The sequence below is a fragment of the Fistularia commersonii genome, chromosome 27, assembly GCF_037954325.1.
Source record: "Fistularia commersonii isolate RoL2024-O1a breed Wild chromosome 27, RoL_Fcom_v1.0, whole genome shotgun sequence".
Lineage (NCBI taxonomy): Eukaryota > Metazoa > Chordata > Actinopteri > Syngnathiformes > Fistulariidae > Fistularia > Fistularia commersonii.
In genome coordinates, this window is record NC_141310.1 from 10,023,770 (window position 1) to 10,043,052 (window position 19,283).

Below are 19,283 nucleotides of genomic sequence, written 5' to 3' on the forward strand. Positions count from 1 at the left end.
CAAGACATGTCTGGATAATGTTTCTTGTATAAATATTTTTTTTTTTTTTTTTTTTTTTTTATATATATAAATCGTTTTTACATAATTACACATTTATATTTTCGAGAGTATTTTTTAATCATTGCATAAAAAGTGGAAAAAAAAAAAAAACACATTCAGAATCACAGTTCCCTTTGACAAATACTGAAAATACATAGAGCCTTATGTATCATAACCATTTCTACAAATTAAAAAAAGGCTGTGAATTACTGAGCAAGACATGTATGGAACGGTGTTTCTTGTTCAAATATTTTTTGAGTTTTTTTTTTTTTTTTATCGTTTTTACATAATTATACATTTATATTTTTTAGAGTATTTTTTAATCATCTCATGAAAGTGGAATAAAAAACACATTTAGAATCACAGTTCCCTTTGACAAATACTGAAAATGCATAGAGCCTTATGTATCACAACCATTTTCACAAATTAAAAAAGGATGGAACGGTGTTTTCTTGTTTAAATATTTTTACGAGGTTCTTTTTATATCATTTTTACTTAATTATTTAGAGTATGTTCATCAACACAAATCTTGGACTCCTGTGAAAAATAGAAGGGGAGGATGTTTTCCTTGAAAGTGATTATAAAAGCTCTTATCCCAATGTTTTTTTTTTCTTTTTTTTTTCCAAATGCCTCATTTTGTAGCTACATTCTCAGCAGGACTGCAGCATTACATGAAACACGTGAGAGCAATCAGGGCAAAGTGTATCAGGCAGTATTGTACGACCATCAATGGGAATAATTTTTGGAGTATGTGATTTTATTTTTTTCATGTTTGGAGGTTGGCCAACCTTTGCAATAATGAATAGGTCATTGATGTTTTTTTTTTGTTTTGTTTTTTTCGTGCACCTCCGGAGAGGAGGGTCGGTGTCAAACCTCTATGAGATGAGCGTGTTGGAGAACAGGGAGGGTTAACAATTAAATCACTCCCCCTGGAAGATCGGAGGATGACTCACACCGCGAGTTCATTGAGAAAGGGATGGGGGCTGGGGGGGGGGGGGGGGGGGGGGGGGGGGGGGGGGGGGGGGGGGACATGGAACTGAGAGATGAATGGCCAGCATCAAGCTGACACTTAAAGATAATATCTGGAAACAAGCCAAACAGGAGGCTGTGGTATGGCATATAAATTCCTCAATATGAACCCAGGCCACACTGGGGAGGAGAGAGATAGAAACTCCCCGTTCTCATTCAGCATCTCCACATTCCTTCTCCCCTTTCACTCAAAATCAGCGCGGACGTTCCCGGAGAACGTCGGCTGTATGGAACGCCTATATAGAGATGCTTAATCTTGAAGAGGAGATGCAGCGAAAGCATTTTTTTTTTTTTTTTTTTTGCATCAGGAGTGAGCTTGGCCAGCTGACGTCATGGAAACAACACGACCGATGCCCTATTAGTCAGAGGTGAAATGCCCTGAGCCAAAGCATATCGCTGCATGTGCACTAGGCTGTTCTTGATCCGCATGATGTTTTACAACAAACACGTTGTGTACAGCAGCAGCTGACGGTTTGATCATCTCCCCTAAGGTTCGAGAAGTCATTCTCCTGGGAAATGAGTGGAAGGGGTTTGAAATAATAACAAAAGCGGTAATAATAAGATGGGTGTGCTACACCTTTTAACCAAGCCCATGGGCGCCTGAGAGTGCAAGTAAGGATCTCGCTTCCTCTCCCTCCCTCCCCCCCCCACCCTCTCGATAAAGAGATGCTCAGAAGCCATAGGCGGGCTGGGAGATGTCAGGCTGTTGGGATTTATATGCTGCACTTTGTGTTTATGGGCCTCAACCCTGTCTGAGTGCCGGCCAGACAAAAGACGGGCCCTTTCACAGCAGACATGAAATAAACTCATTACAGTCTTTGCAAACACTGGCAACAGGCCCTGCTTAGCGGCGAGGAATATGGCTGGCAGAAGTCCTCAAGTGATCTTCACCCCGATCTCCATTGCACTTTCAAGACTAGCTATCACCATGTCGCTGTCAACGCCTCCCCTTGGTAGTGCTTTCGTCGGGTGAGCGAGGTATGAGTGCAAAAAACACTTATGTTTGCTGGGCATGTAGTATGAGGATAGAGCCTGAGGGTTAGACAGTGAGGGTGCAGACAGAGAGTAAATTGTAGGATAGGGTAGGTGGTTTCAAGGTGATGCACAAAGCTGTTTGTAAATAAAATTCAAATAGAGCTCACATTAACTGGAGGACAAATCTATTCAAGGCCAATACTGGAATTATTATCATGGAAGCCTTACAATAAATCCACCAAACTACGGAGTTTATGTGCAGAAAAAAAAAAAAAAAAAAAAAGACATCTCAATTGACCTGACAAGTCAAATATGCAGAATTAACCTGAGGTTATGGCGATGACATGGTTTTGTCCCGTTCCTGACTTCACCTGCCAGGCTAATGTTTATCAGCAAATTCTGCATGAATGCAAAATTGGCGGGCCCAGGAACAAGATAAAGGGACCCGATGCCTTGCAGTTTTCCATTTGGGGTCTCTTTGCAGACACAAGTATAGACCGATCACGTTGGAGCAGGTAAACTATCGGAGTGGAGTTTGCCAACTGGACTGTAAACATCGACTAACAGAATGCAGGAGAAGACTGCGCAGACTGCATATCCTCTGGCTATGCCGGAACACGAGTCGTATTGCGTCTGTTTTTAAAGTTTTTATCGCCATCAAATAGCGAACGGGTTTGGAAAATGCACAGTTTAAAACCCCCATCGGAGCCTTTCGGAAGGGCTGCATTTTCTCCGCCTGATGTTGTTTATGTGTCTGTACCACAGATTTGAAGGCAAGGTAATTAAATGCTTTTCATGTTGTCAGTTTAATTTCGGAGGCTTTTGTTTTTATCCCCAGCCTACAGTCAATACGGTTAAATCCGCAGTCCTTTACACAGACACCGCACACACACACACACACACACACATATATATATACATATATATTTTCTTCATGGACCAGGATGAGCCTTTCTTCATCCCTAGTGAGCATTGACGTCTTGACACTTCTACTGGTCTGACTTCTACCATTAACTTGATTCAAAACAAAATCCCTTCAAAACAGTATCGCACTGAGATGAAGTGGCAGATTCTAAGAAGCATTTGAAATCTTTACCTACTAATTTTGCATGGTGTAGAGCCCATAAATAAAGAAACAAACAAATTAAACAAGAGGAGAAAAGTTAGAACAAAGGTTTTAAACTTTTAAAAGAGAAAGTCTAGCAGTGGCCATATTGTCCGGTAGAAAAAAAAAAAGCCTTAATTGAAATCCAATAGCGGCTATAAAACCATGAATATTTGTATATATAGCAGTGCTTCATGCCAACTGGACGTTAAGCCAGTGCTCGCATTAAAACTAGGCAATTGTGACAGATTGTGAGAGATATCCTGCTTTCTCAGGGTCCGTGGAAGTTTATCGATGTCAACAACGGATGCGGTGCGGTTTCGTGGAAAGTACCACGTCGAAGTGGTGGCGATGAGTCCTCGTACATCACAATGGACAAATACCTGCTCCGCCCCTCACACGCAGTTTCAAAAGAAGTATTTCACCACTGGAATGTGAGACTTTTCTTTTTTTAAATGAGTTGGAAGGCAAGCACAGTTCAGAAGTTCCACACTACACGACCACCAAAATGGAATGTGATATTACCCTATCCATAAAAAGTTTAAAAAAAAAAAAAAAAAATGGGAATAAGCTTGTTTTCTTGGCAGATGTAACTCTTGAGTGGAAAAAAAAACACTGCTACTTAGCTACTTCTTCTTTGACCGTGCTTTATGGCAGCGGTGGCCAGTACGTCGACCAAGATCTAGCGATCGATCGCAATGGTAGTTTGGGCAAATCGCATGGTATAAAAAGAATTGACATCAGTTAATATCCGTCCTCACTATGAATTTTTTACTTAATTGACGTAAAGGGCGGCAAGTCTGACATCTGACGTTTTCTGACACATGGGACACTGCGCGTACAACGGCGCTAAGTGCTGCCAAACTCTAGCTAGCTAGCGAGTTAGCTTGTTATCCTCCAATTTATTCATTTTAAAGTTAAAACAGGGTATTAAAAGGAGTAGGGGTGCTGGACCAAGTAGAAAGTCAAAAACTTGCCACTTCCATCGAAAGTGGGGGGAAAAGTTTTTTTTTTTACTGTGTCATTTTCGAAGTGCATTTGCCTCGTCTGCCAGTCTACCGTCTCTATACCGAAGAAGGGAAATGCGAAGCGGCGTTTTCGGACCGTTCATAAAAACTACGATGATCATTTGGAAGTGTGTTTAAGGCTGGCAATCAGTAGCTACTGTTCCATCCCTGGCTGAGTCCATTCAGTGCAAGTCATCAGAGTAAGGTAATGAGAAAAAATGTATTTGAGTTGTATTGTGCAATATGGGTTCATGCAAGGTACACTAACATATATTGTACATATAAAGAATTCTCAATATATTTATAAATGTATATTTGTTTTGCATTTTTATAGTAGGTAAATCATTTGGGCATTATAAAAGTAGTTTGCATGCTGAAAAAGGGTGTGCACCCCTGCTTTAGGGTATACCATTTTCTTCATCACAGGGGGCGCCTGGTGAAGACAACGTTGAGTGATGTTGAACATTTTATTTTCCATTCCCCTGGCCACAATTATGATGGTACAATAAAAACGGGCAACTGTGGCGGATGCCTTAATGGGAATACAGTCCAGGTATCAGAAAGTACTGGCAATGAGAAGCAGGCTTAACAGTATTGCTCAAATACAAGTCATATTCCGCCTCAAACACGCATTCAACAACAATCCGACCGACCACTCGGACGATTTCATGCAGAAACAGAAACCCAAAGGCCAGAGAACCCATTGATATTCCACACCTGTATGATTCCTGACAGCTGCAGAGCAACACAGTCGAAGGAATTGGACACGAGGTACTCTGACACTACAATCGAGACGCTGTTAGAAAGACGCTCCCGACCGGAGAGGTTCCCATCAGCGTGACCAACAACTGTCACATACACAAACACACACATGAACACGGCGCCGCGCGGGTTCACGGGCCCCGCCGCCGTTGCTTTCATGCAGCGCGCGCTCGAACACTAATAAAAGCAACCGTGCACATCTTTATCATTCAAGATTGCAATTTAAATCCACAGAGAAACAAAGACTACTTTCATAAGTCCTTAACTACAGATACAGTTTGTATGTTGGACGCCTGCACATCCGCGATGAATGCTAAAACTGTTTCCACACGTGATTCGATGTCGAAGCTGCCCAGCTCAATAAGCAATAATGGAGCTACATGACAATGTGCCTCGGTTTAATACCATTCAATGCGCACAAAATTAGTGACTCACGGCTTAACCCTCAAAAAGGTAATAATATCTGTTCAATAACAGACAGCGAGCGAAGGTATTACTTACACAATCGATAAGAGTCGTTTGTTGTATGAACACATGTTAACCGCGTATATCTGAAGAGCCGCTGCAACAACTAACGTCAGGTAAACGCTAAATTTCAGTTTATTCATGAAGGGAAAAAAAAAAAAGCACTGGGTAAATTGAAGGGGCAATATTGGCACAGCAAGGTAAACAAGTAAAATATTAACAGGCTGCAATGACATTAGGTTTTCGTCTCGCGAGGGGGGAAAATGAACAATAAGGCTTTTATAATACTGCCCCCTTCTGTTGAGCCGCACAATTGCACGCATTTTCATTCTGGACGTTTTTGCACCAGCTCAACATCAAAAGATCCTGCTCAAAAGAGCTCTGAGTCTTTTCATAAAGATTATTCTTTTGATATAACGGAGTCTTGCAAAAAAAAAAAAAAAAAAGAAAATGTCTGAAGGGAAAGCCAGCTTTCTGATTTCAGCAGATGCACAAGTCCATAATATCCTAATTCAAAATCCAGCATCTGGAAATGATTAAGGGTTACAGCACAGTAAACATGCTTTGGTTTGAAATGAGCTAACTGCAAATCGCGTGTGTCTTCAGTGGTGAGTTTTCAAATGGGGTAAAAAAAAAAAAAAGGGGGCACGATATGGAAGAGATAAAATGAGACTTAAACCTTCTGTAGTGTAAAGAGGTCACTTTCAACATTAAGCACTGAACATAACCTCTTCCCTTCCCATTTCTGTTCAAGAAACTCATCAGAGAGTGTGAGAGGCCTCTCTCAGGGGAGATACAGGTGACAGCAGATAGGAAAGACAAGGACTCTGACTTGCTTATTTTCAACAATGTCATAAATTAGAATGGTGCTCACTATTGTGAAAGTCCCCGCTCCCCATCCCTTTCTTAGACGCTATCTCTACTTCCTCGTGGTCGCTCCTTTCATAGGTGTAAGTCATCTCATATCCTGTCAATAACCTGTTAATGGGCCTCCGCAGTCAGATAATGGAGGCTGCTGGAGAACCGCGGGCAGATAAGGGACGAGCATCTGGCCTCCTAACCCGAGCAGTGGAGAGAGCGAGAGAAAGAGAGAGAGAGAGACGGGAGGATGAGGATGAAAAATCAAGTTAACGGATCACCTTGAGGTTGCTGCAGGGTCGTGGGGTCAGACTTCACATGAGAAGCCAATTTATTTCCCTTTCCCCATTTATTTATGTATACATATACTATCTATATCTATATTTATTATCTTGCATACTGTCAGGTGATACCGGTTTATAATTAAACAGATCAGGAGAAGTAACACAGCAAAACTGAGCACATTACTCCTCCACCACAATGATAAAGGTGTAGTTTCAGCGGATGCTCAGCTGCTGCAAAATTATTACAACTGATGGGGCCAATCAGAACCGAGACCGGCGGATGTCAGGGCCTAAAATCACGTAAATTACTTATTTCGCCCGTGCAAAATTGCCCCGCGAAAGGTCTTAAACATTGAAAAAAAAAAAAAAAGTAGAGAACATCTTGATTTTAATATCGAGGCCATTATTGCAGACGCGGTGTGCAGCTGTGATAAAAAAAGCCAATGAAGTAAGTAAACAGATTTCCCAGTCTCTGTGTTCCACACTTTGGATATTTATATCTTTCACAAGTATCATGTGCCGCGTCACAATTTTATTCACGAGTTCTAAGGTCAAGCAAGGGACAGTTTGCAGCCAGCTGCGCATTGTCGAGACTGCCGAGCCACCTGCCACGGACACATCGCCCAGGCGGCACCCTCGAGAAACACGTCTCCGCACATTAACTCTTGGGTTGCGTTCTCGGAAAGCCGGCGGTTGTAACGCTTTCCAAGCACAGATCAACATCCTCTCAACCGATTCATCACCGCCAAACAGCGCGCCCCGTATGGCTCCGGGCCCCTCTCCGCCCCCCCCGGAACCGCGATCACGGCATATTACTCAAATCAATTTTTAAACAATCCCACAGGCAGTATTTTTAGGGACTTGTTGAAATAATAATGAGGCGCTTGTTGGGTAATACACTCGGTTTCAATGAACGTACAGTCGGGAAAAAAATAAAATAAAATAAAAAAATGGAAAGATGTGAGACAACGAACCAGAGGCAAACCGACAGAGACCACTCATTATGTATGCATTGCGGCGAAACCAATCTTTGTTGAGCCTGCCCTCGACTGTTTTTAAAAGGATACTTCACTGGACGCAATCAAATTAGCAAGAACATTACTGATACGGGGTAATAACCCTAAATTGAATTTCTGCACAGGCTAAAGCGTTCCCTCTCTGCAGAATCAATTGCTGTGAAGAGAAAAGGAGGACGGGAAGAGGACAGCCTCAGACTTTTAGAGAGTACACCACAGATGCAGACATGGGGGGGGGGACTTTTTTTTTTTTTTTTCCACACTCCGGGGGCCTTGCAATAATATGGCTGCAGCAGAAGATGCAATCTATCCAATTATGCTAATTAATTTGAATTACCTTACAGCTTCCCTTACTGAAAGTCAAATCAGGTTCACTTTTCTTTCTTTTTTCCTGTTTCGCATTTGCATGAATGCACGTTATCCTCATTTTTGGTGGGGCTAAGAGCGGTAATACAGTGAGCTCTGGCAGTCACACACACACACAACAGAGAGGATGACAACAACAGGCAATTAGCTAGACATCCTCCAGTTAGCTCTGCCAGGGCTTGATGCTGCTGTAAGCCGTGCTTGGAGGAAGATAGACCGCTCCCGTGCATCGTTCATTGCTGTAATTCATAACCAGGATGAGTTCCGATAAGACCGCCGCTGTCAATTTATTAGTCCGGAGCGAAAGTATCAAACATCCTCATCCGTAGATCTAAGTTATGCATGTTTAAAAAAAGAATAAAACGGGAGTCGTGCGGCGCAGCATGAGTAACATCGCAGCGAGACGTTTCGTCAAGAGGGATCCGCCATCCTACGAGTCAGATATCGGGCGGCGGCGTGTGTTGAGATGATCTCGTTGTCATGTGCCGTCTTTGTTTTGTTCTTCCGCGAAGAAAAAAAAAAAAAGTGTTGTCACACGCTGAGGTGCTTCACAGTGAATCAGAACATGTCAAACATAAGAAGATAGACGTATAAAAGGGAGGGGGGGATCGAGGAAACCTTACTTGGAGAAATCTTGGATACATCTGAGGCCTTATATAGCCGACATAGGTACGATCAGACACGGGAGCTTTTATAATTACGCCTTGGCGCGGATTTCTGCGGGTTCGGAGCCTGCTGGATGATCAAAACCGAAGCACGGTTATTTAGAAATCAAAAGTAACCGCATTGACCTCAACTAAGTACATAATTACCGATGTCTAACGCTTGCAAAAAAATAGAAAGGTCACGCCTAAAGTAGTCGCCCCGTGATATGTTCAAGAGTAATCCCTCACATTCAATGAGCAGTGAAAATGATTAAAATAGATGTATTTACCACGGTGGTTCACCGATATTAACTTTCTCATTTATTAATTATGTATACCGTTTATCCTGTAGTCAGGGTCAGGTGGGTGCCAGAGCCAAGCTGTCAATAGACAAGAGGTGGGGGTTCCCCGTGGATCGATCACAGGGCCGCATATACAGACCTACGACCGTTCATTCGCCAATGAACCTACTGCATGATTTCAGACATTAGGAGGAAACCCGAAAACAGAAAGGCCCCCTGGTGAAATCTAACCGGGGACCTCCATGATGTGGGGCAGAAGCGCGAAACCACCACAGTGCCACTCCGACTTTTTCAAATTACATTTCATTTGATAACCGTAGGAGCTCCGCGAAGCCCGCTGCGTTATCGTACCGCCGTATTGTGTTCCACGCAGGGATTATTGCATCACATGAGACGGAAGCTAATTCACTTAGTGCTCCAGTTAGCCGAAAGAAACTAAATCACTGTGCGAGCCGCGATAGGCCCATTACCTGTGAGTTAAAGAGCACCATCGGCCCCCCGACGCCTCCTCCACCTCTTGCCTCACAGCGAGGGGAGTGATTCAGGCCACGGATGCCACACAGCCAGTAATGAGCAAGCCGGAGGGCCATTTGTGCTCGGAGAAAATAGGTCCCTAATGAACAACAGAAGACACTAAGGTCCGCTGAGTGAAGATTGAAATGTGCCACTGATGGCCGATAGGTGGTTGTGTCACCTCAACCTGAAAGGAGAACGGGCAGAAAAATTAGCTAATTTTAAGTGGTGATGTTTTAGACAATAACCAAAGTTTGAGGAAACTAAGTTTTTTTTTTTGTTTTTTTTTTTGTGAACTTTAGTTTGCTCAGTGCTGCGGGAGCTCACGTTTCAACTTTCTTTGCAAAGAAAAAAAGTCTTCTGAGCCAATGCTCGGCTGTTTGATCGAGGTAGAAACAAACGAAAAAAAAAATATGATCTCACAATGAGATTATAGTTTCTTTTAGGAGTCAAGGAATGGTAAAGTGTTTAAAATACATGCAGCTTTGATTTCGTGCTCAATTCATTTATTTCTTTTACATGTTCAGAGACTTTATCACGTCAGAACCACCTTTGTTTCCGTCTTATGATGAAACATGTTTTTTTTCTCAAAGCACCATTTCTACAGAGGTAAAAAAAAAAAAAAAAAAATCATTTGAGCGCGTGAGACACGAAACCTTAGTTGCTGCATCAACAACCACACTTTTTTTTTTCCTGTGTTAAAAATATAAAAGGATGACTTCCACACCACACTGCCTGAGTCACAGATGAGGGGGAAAAAAAATGCTGGGGAAGCATTTTCTTTTTCTTTTTTTTTTGTCGAAGCCTCACCCTGGCCCCCAGCTTGATTCCTCCTCTGTCTACAAAAGGTCAACATTATCCTCAAAGAAACATCATATTAATAATAGAAAATAAAAAAAATAAAAATTGCCCAACGCTAGCATTGCAATCCTGTAAAAATAAAACCTTAAGAAAATTAGAAAGGGGAAGACCTATCTTTTTTTTTTTTTTTTTTCCCACCATCACAGAGAATTCCTTATAAGACTGCACTCTTTCTCGACGTATCCTGACAGAGCCGGATTATACACTCGCAGCTGCCGGTACATGATATTTGAAGGACACTCATCCAGCCCTTTGTTTTGCCCACAAGCCTTTGAGGGAAGAAGACTAATATGACCTGTAGGGCGTATTGTTTATGAGGCAGTCGCATTCCCCCACAGCCACGGCTCAGATCAAATGCCAGGGGTCACACCCACCCATAACGTGGACAGCCAGCATTGTGGGCAGCAGCAGCAGCAGCAGCGGGGACAGCATGGTCTTCCAGGGGGACGGAGGGGGACGGGGGGGACGACTTGAACCGCAGGCCGACCTCTTCAGACACAGAGCTGCGGGGATTTAAAGAAAGAGATATGTCAGGAACAGCAAGATTAGAATAACACGACAATGGTATGACGCATCTGAAACACGTGTGTGTGTGTGTGTGTGTGTGTGTGTGTGTGTGTGTGTGACACGCAGGAATCAGGAAGCGGCAGAAAAGAGGAAGTGATGTCTTCTGCGGTTTACGGATGTCTTGATTTTTCATTGAATGGAGAAGAAACAATGAAAGCATGAGATCATGAAGAAAAAAAAAAAAGGTTATTTTTAAGCTGGGTTTTGCTTTTTTTTTGTCATTTAGAAACGAAGTTTGTTGAGTAAGAAGGATTTTTTTTTCCCCCCAAACTTGGCACATAGACCATTCTTCTCCAAACAGCTCAAATATCAGACTACAACAGACACAATAAGTACAGTGTGCATAAGCAGAAACAGCCTTATGAATCTGTTTGCGTGTCTGTGTTACAACCTGCCTCACGCATAGAGCTGTGCAAACCTGTGCGTACAATTTAGAGCCACGGGTAAATGGGGATGGCGTTTTTATATCCCGCCACGTCAACACAAGATGACTACAGTAGGGCTGGCACTCATTATGGTAGTCATAGAGTCCTTAAAGGTGTCAAAACGCATGACTCAAAAGATTTAAAGTGTTTATTGTCATTTAGCACAGTCGGATATGTGTTTCACTGTACAATGAAAGTCTTACTTTGCTGGCCGCAGTGACGCCGGATAGTTTAACGGGATATTAGTAGAGCAGAAATGGGTAAGTAAGTAAAGACAAAACAATAAAGAATGAGCACAATGAGAACAGTATTGCAAATTGAGACATAAACTCTGAATTTTGTTTTCCAAAAAAAAAGAAAAAAGAATATGCAAGACTAATGGTTGCATTCAGTTGGACCACATTTAAAGCAGGAAAAAAGTGGAAAAGAAGAAAAGGGCAGTTTTGTGTGAGGAAAAATAAATAACTACATTTTCAGTGAACATAAATTGAGAGCAACAATAATAAATGGTTTATTACACTGACAGGAGGTCAGTCAAATAAAAGTAAGAAACCTAGCGTGACATCCTTACAGCGTATTAGGTCTTGATTTTACCTGTAATATATTGCACCGAGGAGCATAGCTTTATTGCCAGACAAGGTCGAAAACAAACAGGAAAAAAAAGTTATTTTATATTTTTATTTCAAACCCAGAGGCTACATCATAGTTAAGTTTTCATCCTTGTCTGGTTCTCACTAATCTCAGTCGAGGAACCGGCACATCAGGGCTGAGGGATGACCCTTAAGAATTTGGGGTAAGATGAATTTATCATATCAACCAAAAACACTTACTTATATATATATATATATATATATATATATATATATATATATATATATATATATATATATATATATATTTTTTTTTTTTTTTTTTTTTTCTCATCATCCTTAAAAAATGCCCATTAAACAGTGCCCATAGAGCAAAACATTTGAAGAATTTCATTGTTGGCCCTAACGTTTCTAGTTATCCATGATCATGTGAACATACAGTAAGCAAGAAAATAAAATAAAATAAAAAGCATTAAATCAAAATTCAAAGATTCAAATTGTTTATAATCATATGAACAGTCCGGAAACGTGTTTCCGGACTGTTTTCCTCAAGAAATTCTCTGAAGCCAAATTATAAGCAAAAAAAACAAACAATTAATAAGCATTGTTATTATAATGAGATGTAAACAATGCAAAGGTATGTAAACTGGATTTAGCAGGATATGCAAGTTGATAACTTACTGTAAACAAGAAAAATATCATTTGAAGGAAACATAGATAAAGACTGCTCTGGAAGCAAGCGCGTCAATGATAAAACAAGAAAAAATAAGGAAATGGAAACTGAAGTTTTGGATCAGTGCTGCACGTAAGCGGAGGCAGATGTGACTGACAATATTACCTCCCTTTACCAACGCATTCATTTCTTAGCACGATACTTCCTGTTTGTGTCGGATTCCCCACGATGGTTCATCCATTTCCTACCGACTCCCTACTGATATCCAGGAGGCAGGAATCTTTCTCCTGGAACCGAGTGCAAGAGCCAAGAGCTGTGTTTTGACGATCTAAAGCAACATGTCCCGCGTGTGGCGAAATCATTTTCTACTATTATGAAGACGCAATACATCCCTTCTGCCCGGGGAGCGAGGTTCACCGAGGTCATCCTGAGTCTCCTTGTTAATTCGCGACTTTCTTCGAGACTAACAGGGAATGGGTCGGAGGATCCGCACGTGGAACACGATAGGGTTTGTATCGTGAGAAAGACGCAACCGTCTCCAGAGAGCTGATCAGCTGTGGTTGTTGTTGTTGTTCTTGAGTTGTTTGTGTGTTGAGCCCGAAGCCACAAAGTATACAAGACCACATCCGAATTCCATAGGAAATAAACGTATAAAAAAAAAAAACAATCAATAAAGGAATAAATAAAATACCCATTTGATATATAGGTATACTTAGTTATTTTTTTAAAGCAAAACACACATCCCACCTTAATGGATATGATTAAATCTGCAAGCTAAGCACTTTTCCCTTCAGACCACTTCCAACCTAGTCTGAAATACCAGTTTTTTTGTTTGTTTTTTTTGTTTTTTTTTTTTTCTCCCTCAAAAGAAAAAAGAAAAAGAAATGAGCTGTGGTCTTGAACGTTTTTACTAGAAATGTAATTAAAAACTCCACACATCCCAACAAATATAAAAACTTGAGAGGTTTAAGTGTTTTTTTCCAATCCTGGCCCAGGTCAGAATAGAGCCCTGGCAGTTCCACCCTGTGGCTTTTACTAAATACACTGTGTTTCTTGCTCTGGACTGCACCATCTCACATTATTGTATTTCATTTTATTCATTTCTTATGATTAATTTGGGTAGTTTATTAGTGTGTTTTCCTTCTCTCTCGTTTTTTTTTTTTTTTTTTTGGTTTTCCCCACCAACGGAGTAGCATTCCAGTTTCATTGTGTTCTGTAATGTCAATAGAATAAAAACAATTCTGTATTGAGAATCTATGTGCCCCAAACATTTAAAAATGAATTTATTCTGCTTTTGTTTAACCAAAATAACTCCTCAAACCTAATCATGTTCTGTTTTTTAATGGCAAACAAGGAAAAGATGAATTAGCGTCACATATTTCTTAGAGCGAGATGAATGAGCGGAGTCGGACGAAGGGAAAACTCCTCATGATCCGATCAATATTCTTAATTGCAATCCATCGAACAACAAGAAAGTGAAGATATCGCACGAGGATAAATCACTCTGCCGGTGATTCAGAGTGACAAAGAAGAGAAAATTCCCCTCTGACACCGACAAATTCAAGGTGTGTGACTCATGATGGGCTGATAGCGCTGAGTCATTTTTAAGAACTCAATTTTCTGTGTGTCAGCTTTAACCACGTGTGTGTGTGTGTGTGTGTGTGTGTGTGTGTGTGTGTGTGTGTGAGTACATCGGTGTCAGCACACCTGCAATGGGAATATTTACTTGGAAATCTCAATAAAAGCCCCAGAATCTAAAGCTTTTTTTTGCAAATCTGAAAACACATGCTCAGCATAAACTACCGTCAGCTGTAGCTCCACATCCTGACTTATCCCAAACTTTTCTTTCTTTTTTTTTTTTCTTTTTTCCATGCCGCTCCCTTTATGACTTCAACAGAGAGGATGTGGGAGAGACTACAACCACATCGTCACAAATGTTTCCACAATCGCAAAGCTCATCTTCTCTCTTTTCGGACTTTCAGAGAGCATCTGTCCGCCGACTCAAGACACAGGTTGCATATTTAGTCGATCCCTCCGCAAGACAGTTACCCTCACGTACAGAGGATGTGGGTTATTGACTTTACGGAGATTGAAAGATGGAAATGAACACTCCGGGACAGATAGATGGGCAAATATCGCAGCCGTCCGTCATGGGAGAATCACAGTTTCCCCTTACGTTTCTCTCCGGATTGCATGACCTGAAATAAAGCCGGCACACCAAACCGCCGTCTGACTCCGCAAACGCTGTCCAGACACCAGGAAGCCATCAAAGGATTTTTTTTTCCTTCCTTTTTTTTTTTTTTCTTTTCACAGAACGAGTCCAGTACTTCGCGGGACCCCATGCCAGCGCGCAGATCCTGTCCCTTCCTTTCACTTTATGATTCCACTTTTTTTTTTTTAACGACTCGATCGCGGGCGTAAAGATCAAAACAAGACGAGCTCCCCTTTTAAATGGGCGACCGGGAGAATAGTACAATAAAATAAACTTGAACCTGTTAAAGGCGTCATTAGGAAAACAGTCTCACTCTAACACACCCATGGATCAAACCTACAGCTTGCTCTTTATTCAGATCCCGACGCCGACTGCGGAATTATTATCGCTCTAAACGAAAGCCATTAACGTGGAACTGTCTTGAATTTTCCGTCGTTGGTCATCCTCCTTTGAGCCATTACCACTTGGGTATTTCATTTTGACACGGTACTATGGATTATGAGTCTTATTACGGAGGTCAGAGGAAAGAGAAATTAAGCACGAAACCGTTACACGCTGCAGGAGTGAATCGCGCTTCTCCAAGTATCACAGAACATTAACATTTACAATTTTGCCGAGGTCATCAAACCGATGCGCTAATCTTTTGTGAAATCTCACTGACAATGGTTCTGTAACAGTTTCGCCGAGTGCCGCTCTTGAGTTCCTTCTACTCCTTGAGGACAAGGCCATTTTTAGTCACTATTAATATAATGAATTTGACTGGCCCTCGGGACCCTAATCTCTGATCGGCATATGGCCGGCGTTATTATCCGGCTCCTCAAACCATTGAGAAGCGTTCAACCCTGGATGATGGGGACATTTCCAACCTGGAAGACACAAATACCATCGGGGGAGAACTTTCAGATCCGCAAGGTAAAGGGAAAACTTCCCGGTGCCGACTGGAAGTTGATCAGTGTCCTCTGTTTTTTTTTTTTTTTTTTTTTGGAGTGATAATTTAACGTATCCAGTTTCCTCTGGGTCTCTGAAACTGAAAAGAAATGGCTCCAAAGTCAGCATGTGAGAAAAATACGCAGTAAGTATGCTTTCAAAAAGCCAGACTTTTTATTTCATTCGAGGACAAATGAGTGAATTTACCGTCACAAACAGCTTTAAAGAGGAGTTGGATTTCTTGTAAAATATAACTGAATAGATAGTTTTACTTCATTATATGCACGGATTCTCACTGCTGTATTCTAATTACCTGTAAACTATGCTTATTTTGAATTGAATTTAAATTAAAAAAAACATGGATGTCTAACTTGGCTCTCGCTGTTGTTTGATGACAGCAGTGTGAGCCAAGATGATTAGGCTTAATAGCCAATCTTAGTTGGAGATAAAATGCTTTGTTTTGAAGGATAAAAAGCACTGCTCGCATTCAAAAACACACACACACACACACACACACACACACACACACACACACACACACACACACACACACACACACACAAAAAGAATGCTTACAGTGTTCAAAGCTCTCTGTTCAGCATTCAGCAAAAGTCTATTTGTTTATCTTGTCTTCTGTTATAAAGAGATTCGCCTACACACCTAAACACACACACACATACACACACACACACACACACACACACACACACACACACACACACACACACACACACACAATCCCTTTTGCCTGTTGTGCAATTCATCAATCCTGACTCTTTTGGTTATGAGTTGTGAATTTGGGGAGATCTTCATCATAGATAAGTCGGACCTCTCTGGAACAAAACCAAACTGAACTTGGTTTCTTTAGCGATTCTCAAAGCATTAGGAAACAATAGTGACAAAAAAAAAAAAAAAAAAAGTAAAAAATTTATTATCGTGACACTTTGCTTAGAAAAAGTATTAAAATCATCCACGGAGATTATCGGGTGTAAGATTTTTTCCTTTTTTCATCCAACTGCAGACCCAAGCGGTCTCCCTCCATCCTAGGTGGCAGGAAGAAGATAAGATTCCTAAATTCAGTTAACTCACACAACGACAAAGTGGTTAGCTAAATATCATGAGTGGAAATAATTGAAACTTAAACTGGCCCTTTGTGTCAAGAAGTGGAAAACGAACGCGATGAAGTCACTCGGCGGTGTTATTTTTTTGGTGTTTGGACTAAAAGTAAATATAATTTCGTGTACTTTTTGTTCTATTTGAGTCATTTTAATCATAAAGTTTCTTATCTTCTTACTGAGTTTTTTTTTTTTTTTTGTAATTTACCATACACATCACTGATGCGGAGAAAGATACTCCCTAATCATTTGCAGAGTCAAAAGAGGTAATAGAGTGCATCTTGATATATATGTACAATAAAACAATAATGAAATAACAATCGCCAGAGTGCATCCCGATCACCGGCGACGTATCTTGTCGAATTATAATATTATTTCTCCGGCGTATCTGTGATCACTTCCTACATGACTTGTCAGAAAAGGAGCCGCATCCTCTGTATCCCACAGGAAGCTGTACCTGCCAGCTGAGCACAGCTCCACAAGCATTGCGATAAGGAAAGCTCGAGGCCAGGAAACATCCCCATCACTGCAGCCAAGAGCGCGCGGCATCTCCTAAACCACAGCTTTTAAAGATTGTCGCTTCAACCGCGAAACGGGACGACATGACGGGGAAAGAAGCGAACAAGCCGCAAGGTGTCAAAGTCTGTTTTTCCAACACTGATATACAGATACACAACACAAATAGCGTCACCGGTGAAATGAAGAGATCAAGAAATTTGAGACATCATGTTATATCTTACTGGTGTCCGGATCACCTTTTCTTTATTCTGATGTAATTTTTTTACAGGCGATTGGGTGAATTAATGCCGGTGTAGTCATGGTGATTCCACATAATATTGAAAGGTGATGACTGCAGGCTGTCTAGACCGGACCTGGGCATTTTACGGCCACATTCGGCCCGTTTTGCTTTTTTATCCAACTCGCCAAAATATTTTCTTTGAATGTTTTCAGTCAATTGCTTTACTTTTTGAAACTCCTTATTTTTTACCTTTTGGTTAATTTGGCATGGATGGTTACATATAAAATAATGTTGGTACATTTATATGATCATTCATTATTTAAGAGTCAAAATAAAATGCCAAAAAATGTAAATATTTAAATTGCAATTTTTCTTTTGTTCAATTTAACGGATACCTAGTTGGCCCGCGCTTAAAAAAATAAATAAAAAATGTGGCCCGCCAGCCAAAATAATTGCCCAGCCCCGGTCTAGACTCTCGACGGATGACAACCCGGTGAAGTTACGCATCAAAGTTTTCCATATTAAAGATGAAAACAAAGAAGATGTGGTTACACAGTAATATATTCAACATAGCCGGTCCCAGCCTATTCAAAGCACTGTATTTGCTGCCAGTTCATTTTTTTCTGAGGTTCGTCTCACCTCACGTTAATGAAGTATTACACTTTATCGCTCTAACCAGTAAATTACATTACATTACATTTGGCAGACGCTTTTATCCAAAGCGACTTACAATAGAGGACATAGGGACTGCAAATACACTTGCAAATACACGATGCACAGGAAATATACAGAACAGTCAGCTTGGGTAAGTGAGGTTTTTTTTTGTTTTGTTTTTTTGTTTTGTTTTTTTGACAGAGACACAAATCCTGCACAGACTTCTCATGTCACAACCCCGCAGGGCTAAGAAAAATAAAAATAATCCCCTTTTGAACGACATTCATCCCCATTTTGGGTCATTGACGCTGGTAGAAGGACTGAATGCAATGTTCAGTTTTGGTCATAAGGGGGCGCAATGCGTTTCATTCATTAATAGTTTTAACCTTAAAAAACAAACAAACAAACAAACAAAAAAACTTTGCGTTTGCTTCTAGGGCTTGTTTTTCTGTGAAAACTGCGAATGTCACATCAAGGAAAAAGAAGGGGAATCTCTTAGTACTGCGTCACCATGTGCGGATTTTCTGCGTAACTCGCCCGGCGGCTGCAGCTGTTGCTGGTTTTTACTGAAGTTTCATTGTCATCGAACACAACCAGTCCGCTATGTTGCTTTCAAAGACAGTTTGTCTGCAGCTGCAGTTGCAACTGCTGCTTACCATGTCAGGACGGCGACGCTTGGCAGAAGAAAACACCGACCATCCAGCGGCGGAGACTCTTTCTTCTTTCCAGCTCAGTCGGTTTGACTTTCCTTAGGAGGAAATCCGTCTCACATCAAAACATAGAAAAAAAGGGAAAAACAAACAGCTGACGACAAGATAACTGTGTTTTTTTGACGGTGGTTAAGGCTTCGGTACGGATTATCTAAGTGTGCGTGTATGTTCCATTGATTTGGGGACGGTTCTTTTTACAGAAACCACTCCTTGCTGCTTTGTCCAGAAGTGATGTCATCCAGAGGGGGAAAAAGTTGCCAGAGTCCCGACCCCTCACATTAACCGTTTGGGGAACGTCAACTCTTGTATTCTTTCACACGCAGTAATTAACATCTTGTTTGTACAATTTGAATTTAACGTTTTTTTTTTGTTTGTCTTTTTTCCATTTACGGTATTTGACCGTGTCATCCATGATTATTTACCAGTAAGTGAAATGGGATATGCT

The 19,283-nt window shown here is 41.1% G+C and overlaps 1 protein-coding gene across 3 annotated transcripts in view; it reads right to left on the bottom strand.

The window, feature by feature from the left end:
- cd276 (CD276 molecule) overlaps positions 1-19,067 on the bottom strand; it is an 87,433-nt gene extending 68,366 nt beyond the window's left edge. For 2 of the 3 annotated variants that reach the window (XM_086174985.1, XM_086174987.1), the window contains exons 1-2: positions 18,785-19,067; positions 10,601-10,729 (exon numbers count right to left, since the gene is read on the bottom strand). In XM_086174985.1, the coding sequence (XP_086031111.1) occupies positions 10,601-10,658 (58 nt within the window). In that variant the 5' untranslated portion in view covers positions 10,659-10,729; positions 18,785-19,067. The remainder of the gene's footprint in view (positions 1-10,600; positions 10,730-18,784) is intronic. The other variant, XM_086174986.1, reaches the window with a different exon arrangement.
- Between the last annotated feature and the right edge of the window lie 216 nt (positions 19,068-19,283).